The 24,222-nt window shown below is 41.7% G+C and overlaps 1 protein-coding gene and 1 long non-coding RNA gene across 4 annotated transcripts in view; one reads left to right on the forward strand and one right to left on the reverse strand.

Moving 5' to 3' along the window:
• Positions 1–20,462, forward strand: part of LOC100768118 ((E2-independent) E3 ubiquitin-conjugating enzyme FATS) — a 79,455-nt gene extending 58,993 nt beyond the window's left edge. For all 3 annotated transcript variants that reach the window (XM_035442144.1, XM_035442146.1, XM_035442145.1), the window contains 3 exons: positions 15,935–15,998; positions 19,414–19,513; positions 19,601–20,462. In XM_035442144.1, coding sequence (XP_035298035.1) covers positions 15,935–15,998; positions 19,414–19,513; positions 19,601–19,639 — 203 coding nt within the window. In that variant the 3' untranslated portion in view covers positions 19,640–20,462. The remainder of the gene's footprint in view (positions 1–15,934; positions 15,999–19,413; positions 19,514–19,600) is intronic.
• Positions 12,528–24,144, reverse strand: LOC113834962. The gene is made up of 3 exons (XR_004769073.1): positions 23,251–24,144; positions 12,740–12,926; positions 12,528–12,631 (listed from the first exon to the last, which is right to left on the reverse strand). It is a non-coding gene; the product is annotated as an uncharacterized LOC113834962 (long non-coding RNA).
• Positions 24,145–24,222: the final 78 nt, after the last annotated feature.

The raw sequence follows: 24,222 nt of genomic DNA on the forward strand, positions 1-24,222 counted from the left end.
AGATGTGACTCAGTAGATAAGCCATAGCAGCAGATGTGATCACCAGGGCTTCTGCAGCCAGCCTAGCAGGGCCACAGCATCCTCATTCTGCCCCCATCTGATCCCGTGGGTGCTTTCCCATAAAACACTGAAAGAAATATTTGTGGTCAGCTCTCCCAATATTAACCTCAGGGGAATTTTAAAATGTGCTTATCAGAGAAAAGTAAATTTTCCTTTATCAGTTCACAGAAAAAAAAAAAAAAAAAAAAAAAAAACAGGAAGTGTGAGCTACTTGAAGGCTCCTGATTCAGAACCCTTCCTAGGCAGACTTCAGACTTTGTGAGGGTGTCCTACTGCGTTGCTTTGTATCTTTAAGAAGTTTGTGGTTTTTGTTTTGCTTTGTTTCATTTTTTTGTTTGTTTTTTGGTTTTGGTTTTCGTTTTTTTGAGACAGGGTTTCTCTGTGTAGCTTTGGAGCCTGTCCTGGTACTGACTCTGTAGACCAGGCTGGCCTGGAAACTCAGGTAGAACCACCTGCCTCTGCCTCCCAAGAGCTGGATTAAAGGCGTGCACCACCACCACCCAGCTAAGAAGTTTGTGGTTTTTAAGAAGGGTAGGAGGGCAAGACCAATTTAATCTATTGATTGGATTTAGATTTGCAAGATGAGGGTTTTTCCAATCACATTAATAAAAAGTAGGAGCTCTGGTCGGCACATAGTGAGAAAGATGGCTCTGTAAGCGGTTTGCCCAATGGCCTGGGTTTTGTTTTCCAAATGACTGACTTCCTTTGTGCTCCACAAGACAGTTAAGTAATAAACTGAGTGGAAACTCTAAGGAAATAGTTTATGAAGTTTCTCAATATTCCATAAATCTCCATTTATGATCCTCAAAAAAAAAAAAAAAGCTGAAGAGCTCTAGAATTTGAGCACACACTTTGATAAAGTTACTCTTTGACTAGCAATGAACGCAGTGGCTTGACAGCAAGGTGTGTGACTGGTGTTTAGACGTGTCACGTAAGAACACACGCATTTTGTTTTAGCTTTACTCCAGCTTTGCTGACAAAAAATACACAAACTTGTGCAGTGCACTGCCCCTTCATAAGAGAGTGTACTGTGAAATAATCAGATGTCTATAATGGACAGCCAGCACCAACCAACTTGCTTTTCTGTGGTGAGAACCATCCAGTTGTCTCAACGATCTTGAGGTCAAATACTTTCTGATAATCTTTGGTTATCCCGGCTTAAAGCAGGCTTTCAGAACACGCTTCCTTTTACTTTATTATTAATTATTATTATTATTATTTTGGTTTTTCAAGATAGGGTTTCTCTGTGTAGCTCTGGCTGTGCTAGAACTCACTCTGTAGACCAAGCTGCCCTCAAACTCCCAGAGATCTTCCTGCCTCTACCCGCCACATGCTAGGATTGAAGAAATGCACCACCACTGCCTGGCCATTCTTTCTTTTAAATAGCCTCTCACAGACTACCTTCCCCAGCCCTGTTCCTCCATTCTAGTCTGCACTGCTGTGAGTGCCAGAAATCCTGCAATGTTTATCTTTCTCCAGCCTATTTATTTCATTTACTACAAGGATCATCCACTTTGTAATGACTATTTCTCTTTTAAAAAACCAAAAAGTAATAAAATAAAAATAAAACTGAGACATTAAATCCCCCCAAAAAATATATATAATAAAACCCAAGTCATATCCCCTCCTGCCCGAGGCTCTATTTCATTGGAGTCCTCTTCCCATTATATGTTGTTGTTATAAACAAATATATATATATAATATATATATATATGTATATATAATATATATAATGATATATTATACATATATCATATGTATATACATATATACATATTATACATATATATACATATATATCATTATATATTGTTGTTAGTAACAAATGCATAAATGGACACAGGAGCGCAGATGTCTCTTCAACATACTGGTTTTGTTTCCTTTGGAATGCAAGGAAATAGACACCCTGCAGTGTGAGTACCACATCTTTAGACAGTTCTTTTTAATTTCTAAGGAGTCAGTCCCTACCAATACTGTGTAAGAGTCCCTCTTCTTCACCCCTCTCCAAATAGTTCCTGTTTTTGTTGTTGTTGTTTTGCTGTTTTCCATTGCCAACTATCCTAACAGAGATTCAGTGGTATCTTATTGTGGGCTCAGTTTGTATTTCCATGTAGTTGTATATTTTGAGCATTTTTTCATACATCTAATGACCACTTGAGAAATGTCTATAGAGGTCTTTTCTGCATTTTAATAGTCAAGTTGTTTTCTTGATGTTATTAGAGTATTTTCCTCATATATTTTAGAAATTAACTTTTTATCAGATGTATGGTTTACAAATATCTTCTCCTGTCCTGTCTTATAGGTTATCTCTGCCCATGGTTGATTTTTCTCTTGGATGCACAGAGTGTTCTAATTAGAATTCTCTAAGTAAACTTCTGCTTCTTGTGCTTTGAGAGTCATAATTTAAAAATGCTGATTTTAAACAGTGTTGTGGATCCTTTTCCAAATGTTTTCTTAAAGTGGTTTTATTCTTCAAGGTCCTACCTTTAGTCTTTAGTTCATTTTGAATTGATGGTGGGAGAGAAGGGTCCCATTTTATTCTTCTGCATATCCCTGCACCATTGTTTGAAGAGATTGTCCTTTGCCCACTGTGTATTTTCAATGGTTTTTTTCAAAGATCAGTTGAACATAATATGTGGCATCATTTCTGGATTCTCAACTCTGTTCTGCAGTCTGTATGTCTTTTCTATGCCAGAATCAAGCTTTTTTTAATCACTATTGCTTTATGGTAGATATTAAAGTCAGTTAGCATGGTGCCTCTAGTGTGTTCCTTTACTTGAGATGCCTTTGTCTAGTGAAGTCAACATGCTGTATTGGACTTTTTGTGAATTTTAGTATTTTTCCTGTTATTGTGAAAAACATCATTTTGGGAATTGTATAGGCATTGCTTTGGATGTGTAGGTCATTTTGAGTACTATCAACAATATTCTTAAAATTCTTAACAGGGGGTATATTTCCCCTTGTTAAAATGTCCTTTTCAATTCTTTCTTCAGCATTTTATAGTATAAACCTTTCCTAGCCTACTTAAATTTATTCCTGTTTTCATTTTTGGTGAAGCTATTAGTATGGGAAGCTCCTTGATTGCTTTTCCATCTACTTCATTGAAGGCATATGGAAACAATAATGATTATGTATGTGCTGAATCCAGTTCTTACTCCAGAAGTTTTAGCTGCTATCTTTGGGAATTCTTCCATGATAAGATCATGTCTTCTTCATACAAAGATAATCTCACTTCTGGATGCCGGTTGTCTAATTCTACAGACAAATAGAAGTGGTGAGGGTAGGCATCCTTGTCCTTTTCTTGATCTTAGTGGGAAAACTACCAAGTTTGCAGTGTGGTGTTAACTTCGTTTGTCATCTCTGCTCCTCATTGTGCTGAAGTATATTCCCTCTTTACTTAATACCTTAATATGTTGTTTTGTTTTGTTTGATTTTATTATTACAGAATGTTGAGATTTGTCAAATAATTGTCTTTGTCTTTGGTTTTATTAATAGTGTACAACTCTCCCTCCAGAGAAAAATCATACTTTCAGGTGAAAGAGCCTTTAAATCACTGGGTGATACTGCGTTCAGCTTACTCATCATTAATCAAAGGTTTTCACAACTAAGTCTATCATAGTATGTTGACCTATACTAAATTTGTCTAGATTGGGTACTAAGGTAACACAGCCTCTTAAAATTAATTTGAAAGTATTCTCTCTTCAGTTGTCTGCAAGTGCCCAGGAAGGCCTCTATCGGATCTCACTGAGCTCTTTGATAGAAGTCAACAATGAAGCCTTCAGGCTTCTTGGTGATTTTTTTTTTCTTTTTAAGTTTCTTCTTTAATGTCTTCACTTGCTAGTAGCCTATCATGACTGTCTCTTTCTTTTAGACTTATTCTTGGTGTATTTTATCTTCTCAGGGATTTATACCCTTCTTCAAGGATATTCAATATGTAGATATAATTGTACACAGCTGTCTCTCATGGTCCTTTGTATTTCTGTGGTATAAGTTACAATGTCTCCCCTTGATGGGGAATGTACTGTGTATGTTTATCTTATTGATTGTTAAATAAAATACTGTTTGGCCAATGAGACAGCAAGTAGATGGGATTAGGAGTCAAAGAGGATTCTGGGAAATGTAGTAGAGAAGTGCTGATCCAGGCAGGAAGTGACGTAACAAGGAGACTCATATTTAAGCGAAGGAGAAACAGGAAGGGTCCTCTTTTCCCCTCCGCTCCTGCTCCAGTGGCACAATGTGATCCACTGATAAGGAGGGATGCCAATAAGGCGTCTGATAATATATAGATTTATGATAGTTAAGACTGAGCTAACAGATGAGAATCCTAGTCATTGGCCAAGCAGCACTGAACCTAATACAAGTTTCTGTGTATTCATTTGGGCCTAACTCAGGCGGGCGACTGGCGTAAAGCTCACACGTGGCGGTGGGGCTCAGGCGGCTTTTGGCGGAAAGATTTATCGTAACATCCCCTAATTTCTCATTTCATTCCATTGTTTTCTTTCCTAGTCTAAAGTTTTGTCAATTTTCTTTATCTTTTCAAACCCAACTCATATTTTTTAAAATTAATATTCTGTGTGTGTCTCTGTGTGTGTGTACACTAGCCTTTGCATGCATGTAGGGGTAAGATGACAACTTTTGAGAATCCATTCTCTTTCCTACCTTTACATGGGTTCTAACAATGGAAATCAGGTCATCAGGCTTTCTAGCAGGCACCTTTACCTGCTGAGAGATCTCATCAGCCTTTAAACCCAACCCTTCACTACTTTAATCCTTTGTGTTTTTCCAATTTTTATTTCACTGGTTTCTGCTTTGATTGTTGTCAGTCCCCCACCTCCTTCTAACTTTGACCTTAGTCTGTTCTTCTTTATCTCATTCCTTGAATTTAATATTACATATTTGAAATCTTCATGAATGTAGTCATATGAACTTCCCTCTCAAGGTTGCTTTTGCCAAACCCTGTGTGTAGCGGTTTGCTGTTCCACTTTTGTGTTGTGATATTTATTTCTCCATTGCTTTCTCCTTTGGCCCATTGGTTGTGCTAATGTAACTTATTTAATCTCCATGTATTTGTGAACTACAGCTGATTTCCACTCTATATGACTGTGGCTGTATAATGCTGAGCATGCCTGTGTCTGAACATATGACCTGTCCAGAAGCATGTATTACATGTTCTTAGAGAAGAATGTGTATTTTGATGTTTGGGGGTAGAATGTTCTATGTATGTTTGTTAGGTCCATTTGATTTAAAGGGTAGCTAAACTTGACTGGTTGGATGTTTCTACATTGATTTTCTGTCCTTTAACAGTATTCATTATTGAAAGTGACTTGGACTTCAAGCTCTACTATAGAGCTATAGTAATGAAAACAGCTTGGTATTGGCACAAAAACAGACAGGTTGATCAATGGGATCAAATAGAAGGCCCTGGTATTAACCCACACACCTATGAACACCTGATTTTTGACAAAGAAGTTAAAACTATGCAATGGAAAAAAGATAGCATCTTCAACAAGTGGTGCTGGCATAACTGAAGGCTGATGTGTAGAAGACTGCAGATAGATCCATATCTATCACCATGCACAAAACTTAAGTCCCAATGGATCAAAGACCTCAAAATAAATCCAGCCACACTGAACCTCTTAGAAGAGAAAGTGGGAGGTACCCTTGAGTGAACTGGTACAGGAGACTGCTTCCTGAACATTACAACAGTAGCACAGACACTGAGATCAATAATTAAAAAATGGGACCTCCTGAAACTGAGAAGCTTCTGTAAGCCAAAGGACATAGACAATAAGACAAAATGACAGCCCACAAAATGGGAAAAGATCTTCACCAATCTCACATCTGACAGAGGGCTGATCTCCAAAATATACAAAGAACTCAATAAGCTAGTCACCAAAACACCATACAATCCAATTAAGAAGTGGGGTTCATAACTAAATAGAGGAATCTAAAATGGCTGAAAGAAACTTGGGAAAGTGTTCAATATCCTTAGCCATCAGGGAAATGCAAATCAAAACAACTCTGAGATACCATCTTATACCAGCCAGAATGGCTAAAATCATAAACACCAATGACATTCTGTGCTGGAGAGGATGTGGAGAAAGAGAACACTCCGCCATTGCTAGTGGGAGTGTGAACTTGTGAGGCCACTTTGGAAATCAGTATGGCAGTTTCTCAGGAAAAATGGGAATCAGTTGCCTCATGATCCAGCAATTCCACTCTTGGGCATATACCCAAAGGATGCACATTCATACAACAAGGACATATGTTCAACTATGTTCATAGCAGCATTGTTTGTAATAGCCAGAACCTGGAAGCAACCTAGATGCCCCTCAACTGAAGAATGAATGGAGAAAATGTAGTACATTTATACAATGGAGTACTATTCAGCAGAAAAAAAAAACAATGAAATCTTGAAATTCCCAGGTAAATGGATGGATCTGGAAGAAACTATCCTGAGTGAAGTAACCCAGTCACAGAAAGATAACCATATATGGATATTAGACATAGAGCAAAGGATTACCATTCTACAATCCACACCACCAGAGAAACTAGGAAACAAGGAGGACCCTAAAAGAAAAATATACATGGTCCCCCAAAGAAAGGGAAAGGGACAAGAACTCCTGAGCAAATTGGGAGCATGGGGGGCAGGGGAGAAGGAGTTAGGAAAAAGAGAAGGGGAGAAGAGGAGCAGGGAGGAGAACAAGAGGGATCAGGAAGACTGAGACAGGGGAGAAATAGAGGAGAGCAAGAAAAGAGATACCTTAATAGAGGGAGCCAGTATAGGTTTAAAGAGAAATCTGGCACTAGGGAAGTGGTCAGAGATCCACAAGAATGACCCCAACTAAGAATCTAGGCAATAGCAGAGAGGTTGTCTTTGAAGCCCTTCCCCTATAATGAGATTGATGATTAATTGCCATCCTAGAGCCTTCATCCAGTAGCTGATGGAAGCAGAGGCAGGTACCCACAGCTAAGCATTGAGCCATACTCCTGGAATCCATTTGTAGAGAGGCAGGAGGGACGAGCAAAGCAATCAAGACCGTGCTGGAGAAACCTACAGAACCAGCTGACCTGACCTAGTGAGAGCACACGGACCCCAGTCATAAAGCTGGGGAACCAGCATTGGACTGAACCAAATCCTCTGAATGTGGGTGCCATTTAGGAGGCCAGGACAGTCAATGGGGCCTCTGACAGTGGAACCAGTATTTATCCCTAGTGCACAAATGGACTTCAGGAGCCCATTCCCTATGGAGGGATACTATTTCAGCCCAGATACATGGAGGAGGGCCTAGGTCCTTCCCCAAATTATGTGACAGACTTTGATTATCCCCCATAGAAGGCCTCACTGTCCTTGAGTAGGGGATGGAGGGTGGGTTGGTAGGGGGCATGGGAGGATGGGAGGGAGAGGGAATGGGGGATTGATATGTAAAATGATTGTTTCTAAAGAAAAAAAAGTGAGATCTTATATAGTCCCCCAGTATTTCGTAATTCTCTTCAGGCCTGTTACTTGGTACATTTAGGTCTTCCTATGTTGAGTATACACATGCATGCTTGTGTGTATGTGCATGTATGTGTGTTTTATACTCATCATGAATTGCCTCCTGATCTTTCATAGTAGTTCCCTATATCACATCATTAACCTACATCATTTCATAAGGCATCTTTTTCTCACCCCGTGTTTGGCTTGGTCTATTTGCCCTGATCTAAGCTTAGCCTCTCCTGGTCCCTTTGGGTTCTCCTTTACATGGAACATACTTATTATTGATATCATTCTAGTCTATGTGCCATTAAAGCTAGTTCTCATAAGCAGTATACAAGTCTGTTTTGTTTATTTATTTAATTTACATCTATTTTTATTTTTATTTTCCTGAGAGAAGGTCTTGATATAGTACAGGCTGACATTGAACTGGAAGTATTCCACTTTCCACTACCCAAGTGCTAGGATCACAGACCTGTGCACTACACCTGCCTGGTTTTAATCTATGCATTCATTCTATGCCTTCTTACCCCTTATTTTACATATATGTGTGTTTTTCCTGTATATATGCATGTTATCACAAACATGCAGTGCCTGCAAAGGCCAGAAGAGGAAGTCAAGTCCCCTGTGACTAGAGTTATAGACCATTATGAGCTGCCATGTGGCTGCTAGAAATTGAACCCTGGTCCTCTTAACCACTAGCCATCTCTCCAGCCCCAACTCTAACATTTGGTAGAGAATTTAATTCACTTAAACTCCAGATAATTGTTGAAAAGTGAAAACTTCCTTTGGCTATGTTTTAATTTTCTTTTTTGTTTTTATTGCTTCTTGATGCTTTTCCTCCCTTGATGTCTTCTTCTGTATTGATGGTTTTGTAGGGATGGATTTTACCCTTCTTTCTCTGTCTACTTTCAGGACTCTGTGTGTTTGAATTTTGGTAGTTTTCTTGTGTATTGGCATAGTCTCCTCTGAGAGGATTCTGATGGCAAGCATTTGAAATACCTGCACTTAGATGTTTATATCTTTCCCCAGACTTTTAGCTTTGTTCCTTTAAACTGCCCCTTTCTCTTTCTCCTCTGGGAATCTTGTAATATAAATATCTTGGGTTTCTTAATGGTGTCTCCTAAAGCATGAAGACTCTCTATTCTCTTATTTTTTTCTATGACTAGATATTTTCAAATAACCCATTTTTGAGTTCAGATTCTTTCTTCTGCTTGATCAGTCTTACTATTGACAATCTATTACATTTTTTTCATTTCATTTATTGTAGTCTTCAGCTTCAGGATTATGGAATTCTCCCTCTTTTAAAAGAACTTATTTCAATCTGGCAAACTTTTTATTTTGTTCATTTGTTGTTTTCTTAATTTCATTGAACTGTTTCTTTGTGTTCTCTTATTGTAAGGTGAGCTTCCTTCAATTATTTTGAATCCCTTTTCAGGGAATTCATAAATCTCTGTCTCTTTGGTGTCTGCACATGTATTGGAGCAGTAACTTCTTCCAAGCTTCACAACCCGGCTCTTTAAGGTTAGGTGTAGCCATCTCTGTGGATAGGTGTAGCAGAACTAAGTGGGTGGCTGTGCCACTTTTGGTTCCAGTGAAAGCACAGTGAAGTAACTGTGTAGCTATTACTTGAGGTTGCCCATACATGAGATTACTGGTGTCCATAATGGCATAAAGGCTGTTGGGGTCCCCCTGGTCTATATTTCTCCTACTGAGGAAGCCATAGGCAAGGAGCCTCTCTTGGCACTTGGTCTGTCTTTCAGTAGTGATAGCAACAATATTATTCATGATGCTGTGCAGTTGCCATGGATTCAGGATCTGAAATTCAAGCTCCTTTGGAGGGACCAAGGACCAGAACCTGTATATTTTCCAGAAAATGTGAACTATGTCAAATTGTATAAAATAACAATTATTAATTTATAACAATTAACAATAATAGTTATTATTACTATCAGCAGCAGCAAAGCTGGGTTTTTCTGGTTGACTTGGTACTCAGTATGTAGCTTAGGCTGACCTTGAACTCACAGCAATCCTCCTGCCCCAGCTTCTTCAATGTCGAGATTATAGGTGTATGTCACCATGCCTAATATCTGTGAAGATGAAATCCCATCCAATATGCACTGATAATTTTGAAAAATATAAATTAGTTAAATTTAATAGAGTCCTGTAGCTGGATTTTCTTTTTTTTTTTTCTCAGTGTCCTCTAGTCGAATGCTACCTACAGTTTCAGAGAAGGACCTATGCCTTTTATAATTATTTTGAAAAATGTTTGTGCTTTTTATGTTGTTTTCAGTTCGTAATGCCCAGGGCTTTTAAAGGTACTTACACATTCTGCACTGAAGATAAGTGTTTAAATCCATTTCATCTTGTTAACCTTGGATTGTGTCAAAAGTCTACTCTGGAAATATTGTGTTGGGATTTTGTTTGTGTGTTTATACCCATTACACTTACTAAAGAAGTCCCAACTAGAGCTGTGATTTCCCCATTTTTCATTGGGAATTTAGAACTGTGAGGAAGTGGTCTCACTGTCTGCCTGTGATGCTTTGATCTATCAATGCCTAGAAGTGATGGCTGGACGCCTGGGGACTGTTGGGGCAGCAGACAGTACAGGGCCTATTTCTATCTGTGATTGGTTTTGCCTCACTGGAAGGTTGCCTAGCTATGGCCCCTTCCCAGAACTGTGGCCATGCTGGCTCCCATGCTATCTATGATGGTGCCCAGCATGAAGTGTTCTGGAAAAATAAGAGCCTGTCACAGACCTTTGGAAAGTGCTTCAAAGACACTGGGATATAAAATAAGCACAGAAAAGACAGACGCCTGCCAGGCAGAGCAGAACTTGAGCTGACAAAATGACCAGAAGATGGAATGGATGGTAGAGACCTGATACAGCTGCTTTCCCATTTACACAGGGCCCTGGGAATGGGGCCTGATGCTGTGTAGTCATGGCATGGAGAGGTTCCGTGAATATGCAGAGCACAGCTTCTTTTTCCAGCAAAGGAAAATGCCTAATGGCTGGTGTATCAGTTTTCTCATTTTGGTGTTCAAATACCTGAGAAAAGAAGTTCCAGGAAGGTCAGGTTCCTCAGTTTAAGGGTGCAGCCATTGTGGTAGGGAATGCATGGTGGTAGAGCTGAAGGTAGCTGGTCACATTGCATCTGTAGCCAGGGTCAATTTTAACTCTCACACCAAGTCAGAGCATCGTTTCAGATCAACCACAGTTAACTTCTTACATAACTAGGTTCTGTGAAACATCTAAGATGTTATATGTAATTTGAGGGATTTGTTATTGTAAGTACAAATTTGAGTGGGCATCCTGTGTCTGGCATTTCTGTCTCAAGGCTGTGAAGCCCACAGGGGCTTGGCTTTCTTCTTACCCTTCACACTACCTTTTGTCACAGTAACATCCTCAAACATAGGTGTCTTCATTTTTTTGTGACACAGTTAGACTTAGCTATGATTCAGGCAAGACAAAGAATCACCCTGTGTCCATCATAAAAGCATAATATTTAATTTATGGAAGCTTGTATTATCTTTGTGTAGGATTTTCTGTCTTGTTGAGTTAGATTACAATGGATTAGGGGTCATTAAATGTCAAGGTCCAATGAAGCTGCCCATCTTCCAGGTGGTGTTCCTTCTGTTTCCTAGACAGTGTGGAAGCTCCTGGGATGCAGCAGACATATGCCTTTCTTTGGAAGGGGCCAGGGGCCCCTTGGGGTTCACTTTGGGACTTCTGGTCTCAAGGGAAATAGGCATCTAGTTTAGTTTGGTGCTGCTGTTGCTGCCAACACTAATGAATGGAATTTTTGTAGATATGATTTATGAGCCTGTGCATCCTTTGCAATCTTTAGGAAGTGTTACAGGCTAGCCTATATGTTAGCCCTCTTTGGCAGTCCCTCTGGCTTTAATAGGGAATTAATGAAGATTGTTTGATAGTTTAATCCTTTGATCCTTGCTGGGCCAGGCACTAAGTATCTGTGTGGGGCATCTCATGTCTTCTGGTTGGAAGGAAGGAGTGTGGATAGAGAGGAGAAGGGGTACTGAACTGGGCAATGGGACGGGACTTTAGAGAGGTGTGGTTTATCTCTGAAGTTCTCTTTAGACCAAAATAGATCACCCCACTATTGCCTACTTCAGATGAATTAGCAGTTCCATAGTGGTGAGGTAGACAGACACGATGGATGTGCTAGAACTGAACTGAAATTCAGAAACCATGGTGTGATGCTCCAGGCAGCTGCTTATGGGAGATCACTCAATGAGAAACCCTGTAGTCTTAGAATATATGCAAATAGAGAGGCTCTAGAACACACCGAATATCCACTCTCCCAGGAAGACCAGTCTTTAATGCTTTTACAGAAGACTTCAGGAGGTGCATAGCAGCATCTACTCCCCAGGGCAGCTTACTGGCTTTGCTCTGTTCTAACAGGTAGGACTTGGTTTGAATGTTTCTCAGGAGAAGTAAATGTCTAAAACATTCTTTCAAGAGTCCAGAGTAACTGAGGAAGGGCTCCTGGGAGTTCATCCTTGTTGGGTTGATTATCACATAAATGACTGGAGAGAGAAGGCGAAGATTTACCATCCTGTGGGAGATGTAAAGTTTTGCAGGAGGGCAAGAGTCCCAGCCCCCAAGCAACCAGCTGTGCTGGCATCTGGGTGGTCCTGGCTGCTTCTTGGTGATATGACACTGTCAGGAGACTGCATGCTGAGGCCAACTGCCTCTGTATGTGCTCTCATACATAATTGGTTTAGAGATTGTAATAAATACCTGATCATGTTTATACAATTAATGGGATTTGGGGACTTGGCTTTTACAAAAACTCCTCAGAAGGAGGTTTGGTACCTTGTTGCCTGTTGCCTTTGAAACACGGGCTTAGGGAAGCCTGGCTTTATCAAGTGAAGTCAGAAAGAGGGCCTGGTGGTGTGTGTGTGTGTGTGTGTGTGTGTGTGTGTGTGTGTGTGTGTGTGTGATGTATATTTTTTCCAGAATGTAGCTTACCTTAGTAATTTTATTGAAGAAAAGTCCCTTCTATTTGAGTAATAGTAGAGTAAATATAATTGTGGTCTCCTTCATCCAAAGCAGTCAGAATATATGCAATTCTAAGAAAAATCCATAAAAGATCCAGAATGAGGTTGAAAATGATTCTCACCAGTGCCTTAGTTTTATAAAAGCAGAATTTCTTTTGAGCAAATGGAATTTCACCTTACCTGTGAGCAAAGCACACACATATAGGATGGGCTTCTAATCCCTGGGACTGAACAGTTAACAAGTCACCATGAGGGAGGAAGGCTTTATCCCGGCTCTCAGTTGGAGGATGCAGGCCGTCATGGTTGGGGAAGGCACATCAGAAGCCACTCACTGTGATGGCAAGAGTGTGAGGTGGTTTGCTTTTATCTGGGTGGATCAGGAAGTAGAGAAACAACAGGAAGTGAAGGCAGGTTACAGAAACCTCAAAGCCAGCCCCTAGCATCCCATTTCCTCTATCAAGGCCCCACCTCCAAAAGCTACACCAAGTACTCAAACTCATAAGGCCATGGGGTACATGTACCATAATAAATCCCTTGAAATGAATCCCCCATGAGTCATACTGTCTGTATCCCTTGCAGAGCTATAAAAGGAAGAGTGTGTGTGGGAAAATGAATTTGGGATTGATCTCATGAGAAATGGAAGAACCTTTGTTTGAATTCTCAGAAAATAGATTCTGTAGCTATAAGTGGGTGGCCATGTATTTCGGTCAAGAGTGCATGTGTATGGCATTAGACTAATAGGGGCTGAAACCCAGTTTTGCCTCACTCATTTACAGTGGACCTGGCCGGTAAAACTTACCCTTTGGAAACTAATGGACACCAGCCCTAAATGCAGGCCACCACAAACTTGTCACAGGGTTGAAAGGAAGAGTGAGATCATGGAAGGAAGATTTTGCAATTGCAAGCAGAATCATTGTGTTTACTTCCCCTCACAAACCGCCAAAGGCCACTTGAGATACTTTGTCAACTCACTGAAACCAAGAATCACCAGAAATGAGAGTCTCAGTGAGGGGATGGTGTGTGTGTGTGTGTGTGTGTGTGTGTGTGTGTGTGTAGGATTGTCTCAATGGGTGTGAACAAACCCACCCTGGAAGTGGGTGATACCATCCCTGGGTTTAGGGCACTGGAGTATATAAGAGTAGAGAAATCTAGCTGAACACTAAGTGACCTTGCCTTCTTCGTCTGCTTTTGACTATTGAATTGACTACCTGCCTCTGCTTCTTGCCTTAACTTCTGTGAAATGATGGGCTATAACCTAGAATTGAAAGCCAAATAAACACCTTCTCCTGTAAGGTTTTTTGTTTATTTTGTTTTGTTTTATTTTGTTTTGTTTTGTTTGGTCAGGATATTTTATGACAGCCACAGAAGTGAAATTAAATACTGTTGCAGGTCAGTGGAGTCTTCTACTCTAGTGAAGTCGGAGTCACTCAGAACACATTTCAGTCCTTCTAGGGAGGTGTACCCTTTGCCTTCTGCCTCTCCCTTGACTCCTGGCCAGGAAGCCCCCATCACTTATCAGAAGAGCTTGGTGATACTATGCAAACTCAAAACCCATAGCAACCATCCCCCACTGGGTGGGCGTGAGCCTGCCAGCCTTGAGCCTTCTTGGATACAGGTCTGCTTGCTTTGTACCCATCAAGGACTCCTGGGTCCAGGATTCCACCTCCTACTCTCACCCAGCAGGCTGAAAACTCAGAAAACAGAGCTATGGAAATGTCAGGTGGCTCCAGTTTCCTTCTGAAAATAGAACCAAAGCTTGAGGTATCAGGTGCCCTGGAGAAGCAGACCAAGGAGAAGAGGAACATCTGATTTCAAGAATAGACCACATACAGTCTATTGGAGATTATGAAAAGACTTACAAGCATATCCCTCGAGGACACAGTGCATCTGTCTACACTGACTCCACCCTGGCCTCTAGTAGCTCCTAAAGAATGCTAATCCAAAATTGGGTCTGGGACATTTGCTTGCCCAAGATCCAGATAAACTTAATGGGTACTCCATTAATTCTGGGAAATTCCAGGAGTCCTTTCTGGGGTGGAGGCTCAAGATAGCTGGGAGATTTCCCTGTCCCTGGAGCCCCAAGAACCTAGTGTAGGTATTCCCTTTGAGCACCTTTGAGCATATGGCCTGGCACGTGTCGCTTCCCCTACCAAGACATGGCATCTTTATTGTTAAAAGAAGTGTTCAGTGGGGTGACTGTCTGTGCAACATTTCAGGTGCATATATATATATATATATATATATATATATATATATATATATTCCTGTTAAAAAGCAAAATAAGATAGGAAAGGACTTATTAGTCTTACAATTCCAAGTTCAGTCTATTATTGTGGGAAAGTTAAAGTCAAGAGCAGACAGTTCAGGGATCCTTGCCTGCTTGTGTATATTGTAGTTAGCTAGCTTTTTCTATTTTAATTTTTCTATTTTTAATTTTAAAAATATTTTTATTAATTCTTTGGCAATCCCATACAATGTATTTGATCATATTTATCTCCTCTTCTAACCCCTCCCAGATCCACCCCTGCCCACTCAGCTTTGTATACTCTTTTTTTTTGAGGAGGAGGAAAGGGTTTATTTGGCTTACACTTCCACATTGCAGTTTATCATTGAAGGAAGTCAGGACAGGAACTCAAACAGGGTAGGATACTGGAGGCAGGAGCTGATGCAGAGGCCATGGAGGGAAAACGCTTATGCCTGAGCATATATATATATCAATATATATGTATATATATATATATCAATAATGGCAATATGTTATGCATCAATAGCAGCAACAGCTTTTCCAGGTTCTGCAGTCCTTTGAACAAAATTGTAGAGACATCCAGCACACTCCAATTTATAAAAACAAACAAACAAACAAAAACAAAAATACAAACAAACAACAACAACAACAAAAGTAAAAAACAAATTTTTAATAAATAAGTGGAGACTAGAAGAAAGTATCAGATCCCTTGAAATTGGAATAACAAACTCAGGACCCAGTAATGAAATGGTACCAGTCACCTTCAGTGTGGGCCTTCCTACTTCAGTTAACAATCAAGACAGCGCCCCCCCCCCCACACACACACACAGACATGTCCACGTGCCAGCCTGACCTAGATATTTCCTCAGGAAGACTTAATTCCCCAGTGATTCTAGGTTGTGTCAAGTTGACAACTAAAACACACTGATGTTTTGTTTCTGCCCTGTTTAACTCTCACTGAGACCAGCTGTTGTCTGGTCAGTTGGAAACCTACAGTATTTGTTACAGGCCATAATTTGGAAGAGGGAGCAATCAGGAGACCATTCTGGATCTATCTCAGGGCTGCTCCATAGATTATTGTGCAATTATTCTGTATCTCCTGAAATCAATCCCCTTTCTGTTTCTTCCAGATAACTTGTTCAAACCCAAAGAGAGGTGCATTTCAGAGAAGGAGATGCATATGAGATCTAAAAGGTACTTGGCTCTTGTGGGAGGTATGGAAAGCGTGGGGGAGGGAGGCGTGAAGGGCCCGGATGCTGTCCCTTGGGCCATGGCTTCCAGGCCCACATTCAAGGGCTGAGGTCTTCTTGGCGGCCGATCTGAAAACCTGGCTGAGGTGAGCAAAGTTGCCGAACTGCATCGGAATGTTTGTTCTGCTCTTGGACCAACCTTAGGAAAGTGGTGGGTCTCGGATTCGGGAGTGGGCCCGTAATTAGTCCCTGAGTGATCAGCGGATTCTGAACTGGAACTCTTTAGATGCATTTGCCTCGTGGCTCTGGGCAGCAGCCATTGTGCGGCTGCACCTTTGAAAGTAATTTTATGAGGAGGAGAGAACCCGTTTCTCTGGAGTGCCTTCACTGAGGCGGTCCTGAGGAAAAGCTTCCAAACTGGAAGCCAGCAGAGCATGGGAGCCAGGGGGGCCCCGAAGGGGCCACAAACTAGGTTTTCTGGCATGTCTGTCTCTGACAGTCTTGGCAGGGACCACAATCGTTCTCCCTGCTCTGCCTGGCTAGTCACTGTCCAAGACTCCCACTAACTCCAAAGGCTACCATTCTTTCTGGGACCTGGCCTCTTAACCAGAACACAAAAGCTCAACAGGGCTGGCCATATTCACACACATAAAATGTCATTAAGCTGTAATAGAGTGCCTAGCCCTGGGAGAGATTATAGTAATTAAATCAAATTGATAGTGCACTCAGAGACACCACTGAAATAGGAAGAATAATTTTGCCCCCACTCCAGACCCTAAATCTCTGCTTTTATCGTGATTATGTTGTTTCCATGATAATTAAGTAACTTTGGTTACCTACAGGGAACCTCTTTGAAAGTAAGAAAATAAGAATTGGGGGCATACCATTAATGATATGGCTCCCAGCATTTTAACTGTGGTTTATAAAGGGTCCCTCCATTTGAAGACTTGCTGTTTCATAAATGAAAAGTTGTATATACCTTGCAACAAAAGCATTCTCTTCAATTTAGTGAAAAAGAAAATAAAGAAAGAAAAACCTTTCTTTATTGGTCCCCAAACCTAAAACTGCTTATTATAAGGCCTTGCCCACAAAGCAATTGAAATAATGGACTTTAAGGCAGCATTGGTAGACAGAGTTCTGTTTGACATGTCTCTGAAGAAGACACTGATGTTCAAGGAGGACCAGTAAGCTAGGTGATGTTGTATTTACACCCTTTGGTGGCCCTTACCTGGTCTCCTCAGATGAATCAAGCAATTGGACCTCTTTGCTCAGTGGAATGTGCCTGGCTGGGCTCTGACCCTGGCTCCCACAGTCACCTGAAACTACTTTTTTCTTCATGTTCCATGTCATGGATTATGTTGGTTATATTTTCATTTAAGTTAAGTGGTAGAGTAAAGCTGAAGTTCCCTCAAGATCAATTACCCAGCTGTCCTTTGCTCAGTCCCAGACCTATCTGCTAGGATGCCCACAGTCTGTCTCCTTTCTTTCCCTTCAAAACCTTCCATTCATACCTTTAAGGAGACACTGTGGTCTTTAACTATATGTGGCATTGTACTGTCCTTGCCTTTCCTTCTATAGCTTACCATTTTCTGGTGTTACCTGTGAGCTTTCCCAAATGTAGATTTCTGTCCTTGGTTTTGACTGCATATACTATTACATTGGGATCTCACCTGGGTAAATAGGGAGGAGCCAGAGGTGGGACACACAAGCTTTTGTTTTCATTTCCCAGTTGAATTGGATAAACAGCTCAAGGAGAGGCAATCTCTGATCTGAGAGGAATTGCCCTCTCAAGGGCTTTGGGACCAGCTCCTCTGTGATCTTCTCTCCTGGTCCTTGTTCCAATCCCTCCTGAGTGCAGTAAAGGTATATTCCTTTATTCAAACATTTACCCAACCCTCACTAATACCTATGACTGGCCAGTCACTGCCAAAGCACAGGCCCCTATGGGAATTTGTGAGTAACTGTGTGCTATGTAGTTGGGCCACAGTGCTTCACAGTGAGTAAGAGGCATTCAGCTTAAGGTCCCAATGCCAGCCCACTGTTGGCCAGCATGGGGCTGTACCCAAACCTCTTGATCTTGGTGGGACTCATATTCTTGTATGACAGCGGGACCCTATGCACCTCTTCCAGCTATGGTGAGGATTGAATGTGTTTATTCACGTCAGATGACTAGCCTGTTGTCAATAATCAGATGTCACCTGCTGATACTGTCATCGTCCTTTCATACTTTGAACTCATGCCTCTAAGTGCAGAACATCTTAACTGTATTTCATCTGACTCTCATACATAAGAGAAATTGAGGAAGAGATGTTTGAACTGAGGGCCTCGTACAGCGTAGCAACCTATAGGCTCAGGATGCAGAGAGTCCATTGTGTTGGAGCAAAATCAGGTAGTATCAGAACCTGAACACTTTGTGTTGGGGAGGAAGCAAACTTCCAGAGAGGGTCCCTTAGGCCCTGCTGGTAACTCAGAAGTTCATTATTTATGTGGGGACAAGGACCAAATATTTGAATCTGTAATGTGTTTAGAATCAGCTTAATCAGACATGCCATAGGCTAAGAGGAAATAAGCAGGTTTTTAATGTTTATTTCCAATACATGATTCTTGCTACTGCCATCCATCTGTTCTTCCGCATCACAGGAAGTCAAAAATTGGATGACCAAAAAGGGGGGGATATGTAGGGAATGTTGGCCCTCAGAATGGCAAAATCGATAGGTTGAACATGTCTGCTTTTACAACTGAATCATTATCAGTGCAAATACAGGATAAGAAGTGACTTCCACATAAATACCTGGCCTCCCCAACTTGCCTGCTGCTCTTCCCAGGACACATCACTGAGACACTGTCCCTAGAGTGTCTATGTCCTGGGACCTCAGAGTTCTTTTTTTTTTTTTCAGGGCCACCATGGGTTTAACAAGGTTTATAAATATGCTTTTATCTTTTTGTTTCTAATCTTTTATTCTTTCTGAACAAAATAAAATATAATTTTTTTAAAAAGCCATCACATCAAAATTAACAGAAGTAAAAGTGCCCCAAGAGAAGGCACTAGAATCAGAGACTCATTTGTTCACACAGTCAGGGATCCAAAAAAATACTGAACTGAAAGGTATAATATGTATCCAGAGGACCTGGTGCAGACCCTTGGTGCTTCAGTCTCTGTGAGTTCTTATGAGCTTTGCTTGGTTGATTTAGAGCACCTTGTTCTGGTAGCCTCCTTCCCCTCTGGCTCTCACACACTTTTGATCTCCTTTTCTGTGGGGTCTCTGTGCTCTGAGGGGAGGGAGAAGTTCTTTAGATGGTACCTTACCATATAAAGACTCTACCTATGAGCTCCTTCCAACTGACAAGCCAGGCTGCCCCCAACCCCGAACCCCAGAACCTGCTGTCTGGTTCCTCATCATGCCCTCTGTCTGTTTTAGAATCTATAATAACTTGCCGGAAGTTAAAAAGAAAAAAGAAGAGCAAAAGAAAAGAGTGATCTTACAGAGTAACAGACTCCGAGCAGAAGTCTTCAAAAAGGTAGCTGCCTGGCAGGCACAGAGGTGACATGGGTGGTGCACAGAGGAGAAGGGGAACTTGACATCTTTGTTTCCCTCGCTCCTCCAGCAATTACTGGACCAGCTCCTTCAGAGGAATGCAATGTGATCCCAGGTGGCCCTGCTAGCCACAGCCTGGATCTGGAAGACTTCCGACGATGGATGAACCATTAAACTTAACACTATCTTCACACGTGAAAAATACTTTACTTTACTTTAGACTTTTTTTTTTTCACTTTCTGAATGATCCAAACAAACAAAAGCAACAGTCCTGGAGTCAATAGGTCCCATTGCTGGGACTGCTATCCCTCCGAACCTACTAGACTTAGCCCCTTTTATTATTTTTGTTTTGGTTCCGTTTTGGCTTGTGAATTTTACTCATTGCTTCTGAAGTTTTCAGTATACCATTTCCACCCAAGAAGGAAAGCTTTATATATTCAAGTATGCTTAAATGTTTTTTTTTGAGGGGCGCAAAAATTTTTGTAAAAATTTTGAGAAGCAAAATCTATCATATTTTAATTCCCAATCCCAATGGCTGCCAGTTCTGAAATCCAGAGTATGGCTCAAAGTCTGTTTAGCACACTCATCTGGAGTATCAGATGCTGACTTTAAAATGGACAGATGAAGAGGCCGAGTGCAGGCAAGCCAGAGAGCCCTCTGCCTCTCTTCCACCCCACCCCACAGTGCCCTCCTGTGCCAGCCAAAGCACTTGTTTCCGTGGGAGCCTGAGATGGCTGGGTGAGGACATCAATGTTTTTATAGCACACACACACACACACACACACACACACACACACACACACACACACACACCAGAAGTTATCTTGATCAAATGGCCTCCAGATCTCCACTCTTATTTTTTTCAAGTATTCTTCATAAATATGTATTTGTGGAGTTAAGAACAAATTAGTTTTTGTAACGAAAATGGAAATAAATACAGTTATTTGAAATTCAAGCATCTCTCTGTAATGTATTCTGCTTAGTGTGATAATACCTGCTACAACCCTAGGGTGACACTGTGTCTTCTCCTACTCTACCTCTGGCCACCAGAAAAGTCCTTGTGCTTCTGAATGCATGGCAGGGAATGTTGCCTCTCACAGCTGGTACAAGAGACACAGGGATGACTGCCCAGGCAGCATATAGGAGCCTGCCAACAAGGGTTTGGAACATGAGGCAGGAGCCCTGGTGACACCTCTGTCCCTATTGTAAAATTGCTCTTTTCCTCCCTCTCTCACTGAAGCACATGTCCCCTCTTTCTGGAGCCTTTCTGGAGCACTGCTTTTGTTTGTTTGTTGTATTTGTTGGCAAACTTACAAATTCTACCTGAGGGCTCCTTCCCTGCACTGCCCTGACTCTGTTATGCCCTTCAGCAGAGTCAGAACCTTCACTTTTTCTTTCTGATCCCTTCCTTCCTTCCTTCTTTCCTTCCTTCCTTCCTTCCTTCCTTCCTTCCTTCCTTCCTTCCTTCCTTATTTCTTTGTGTGTATCTGTCTCTGTATGTATATACAAATATGTGTGCTCACATGTTCAGGTGTAGGGATGTGTGGGTACATGTGTCTTTACTTGAGGAGGCCAAAGGACAATCTTAGGTATCAGAGTTCAGGCACTATCCATTTAAAAAGAAACAAAACAAAACAAAAACTCATTGGCCTGGAGTTTGCCAGATATGCTGAGCTGACTGTCCCCTGAGCCCCAAGGATCTACCTATCAGAGCCTCTCCAGCACTGGATTACAGAATGACATTTAAAAAAAAAAAATAAGCCAGGCAGTGGTGCTACACTCTTTTTAAATCAGCACTGGGGAGGCAGAGGTGGGTAGATCTCTTGGTTCGAGGCCAGCTTGGTCTACAGTGAGAGTTCCAGGACAGGCAGGGCTACACAGAGAAACCCTGTCTTTAAAAAAAACCAACTAACCACCCACCCAACCAACCAACCAACAACAAAAGCCATAGGCTCTGGGGAGCCAACTCAATTTGGTGTGCTTTCCCATGCCACGGGAAGCCATCTCCATTGAATAGAGTCTTCACTTGTGCGTCGGTTGTCATGTCTGCCATGCTCAGGAGAAGCATGGGACAGAGCCATGAGGATCAGAGGCTCTGAGGTGCCACTGCTGTTCTGGTCTGTGGCCTTGGGCAGACATGCCTGCCAGTCAGCATCCAACTAGGAAAAAGAAAACCCACAGTTATGTGGAATGTTTAGTGGACTGAATTATTCACTGTATAGAGCATTGTCTAGTAAGAAGTGGATGCAGCTCTGAAGAGCCCAAGTAGCCACAGAAATAAAGGAGCTGCTCTGGAAGGGTTCAGGTGTGGCTGCATAGACAAGAGAAAAATGTTTGTACTGCTACACCTGTAGAACTGAAAATCTACCCTACGAGGCTTGCCAGAATCCTGCCCTGGGGATGTACAAGGTGAGTCTCTGCTACAGCAGCAGTGGGAGGCGGTGGTAAGCATGCTTTGCAGTCCCTGGCCCAGGAACCTGCTGAGCTATATCTCTCCAGCGCCCCCTACTGACATGTTTAGCATTTTCCAGCTGCCTAAGGGAGACTATACAAAAGGGCTGGAATCCATTTTAACTGAGCAGACAACAAAAGGGTTGCTTTGTAGGTGAAAAGGGAGAATACAATGAAGACCTGGCACAGTTGGTTGTTTAGCATTGCCTCAGTTTCCTTAATTGCCAGATGCAAGTAAGCATAGTGCCTTCTTCATGCTGTTGCCATGGAAATAAAGTGGATGTGAGTGGAGTGTGAGGAAGGATGCCTGGCCCAAAGCAAATACACCATGAGTGTTTCCTGGCATGCACAGAGGTGGGAGGAGGCTCACATGGGCCGTGAGTTGGTCAAGAGGGCTTGGCAGTGAGATGCTCCAAAAGGCCATTGAATTCGTGGCTTTTCTGCATCTGTTGAGTCCTGTAAGCAGGAAATTTCATCATAAAGTTTGGTTGGGGGTTGAGGAGGTGACTCACTGGGTAGAGGTTTTCCTAGACCTGAGTGAGACCCTGATTTCAATCAATGGGACCCACAGAGTAGGAGGGAGAGCTAACTCTCATAGCTTGTCCTCTGGACCTCCTCGTGTGCACCATGGCATGTGTGCCCACACACACACACAAAAAAAAAACAAAAAACAGTGAATTAATAAGTAAAGAAATGCAAAATGTTTTTGAAACAGTAAAGTTTGGCTAGTTGGTTTTTAGATTTTTTTTTTTTTTTTGAGATAGTTTCATGTAGCCCAGGCTAATTCTGAACAATCTGTGTAGCAGAGGCTGGCTTTGAACTCCTGATTTTCTTCATCCCTTCCCAAGCTTCTGTTTTCCTGTAACCTTACACATACCTTCCATGTTCCTGTCACCTTGGGAACCACTTCAAAGCAGCTCAGCAAGGTGGTGCTTGCCTTTTTTTTTTTTTTTTTTTTGGCTATTAGGGCCTCTTCGGGTGCTCCAGTGAATTATTCTATGTGCAGCTTAATTGCTTTTTGAAATATATACATTTTAAGTCAAACCTATGATAGTTAAGGACAGTCTTTCTTGGATGAAGAGACATCTGTCCTTACTTTTCTTTAGTATCTCAAGAATTTCCAAAGCTCTTCCCATGCATTCCAATTCAGGGCCCAGCTGTTCCCAGACTGTTTGGTGATACTTAAGGAGGTGGGTTTGTGTCAGCTAACATTTTAAAGAAAGAATGCTAGACGAAACCAAATTTTGCAAGAGATCATAAAACACTCACCTTCCTGGCAGACATGCTGTGGAGACTTCAAATGCAAAGTAGGAAAAGTCATCCATGGATTAAATGGCACCGAAGAGTGTTTGGAAAGACAGTTCTTCACTAAGTTCCCAGGGAGGGAAACCAGGTAGGAATATGGGGTCTGGTGTGGGGACCAGACTATTTTCTCTGGACCAGTTGGCTCAGCACAAGGTAAAACATCAAAATTTGGTTTCCTGTTGTGCTTATTTTCTTATTGCAGAAATTCTTTTAATGCTGACTATGAATTTGATGAAGTCTGAGTTTCTCTTCTGTCACAAAGTAACAGAAATATATAAGGTTACAATCAATATGGAAATCAAGGCCTACAGAATTAAAGCAGCCACCCTTCCATTCCCACAGGAACTGACCACCATTTGCTGAGTCATTTTTATTGGATTCAGACCTTAAGAAAGACTCTGGAGGATTTGGAAATTCTAAGTAGACTTTGCCATAGCAACTTCAATGAACAAATTCTTCTCTGACAGTGGTTCATTTGCATCTGAGGATGGTTTGGGTCCAGAGCACGGAGGCAACTTTTCAGAGATGCAGCAGGCAGAGGGCTGAACCAGTTTCTAAGAAAAGATTCCTGAGCCTGGACCCGGTAGCATTTGAAATCCCTGGAGATGTCCAGGTGGTAAGAGAACTGGGCTGTCTCCTGGTGGTCCCCATTACTTCCTGTGGAAGGAGCAATTTCTATTGGGGTTATGCAGCCTGTCTGCCAGCTGGTAATGAAATAATGGGAAAACAATTGTCTTGGCTCTTCAGCCAGCGCCTGTTGCCAACCCAACTTCCTGGAAGTTGTGAGCTCCCGGGATGAGTCAGCAAAAGCTTGCTCAGGAGGGAGACTCTTTGAAAGAAGTGCTTGTGAGGCAGCCAATCATGACAGAATGGTGGAGATTTTTCTGTCTCACAAAGTCCCCGATTTTCAACACTTAGTGGCAAAAAAAAAAAAAA

This window comes from Cricetulus griseus, chromosome 3 (assembly GCF_003668045.3).
Source record: "Cricetulus griseus strain 17A/GY chromosome 3, alternate assembly CriGri-PICRH-1.0, whole genome shotgun sequence".
NCBI lineage: Eukaryota > Metazoa > Chordata > Mammalia > Rodentia > Cricetidae > Cricetulus > Cricetulus griseus.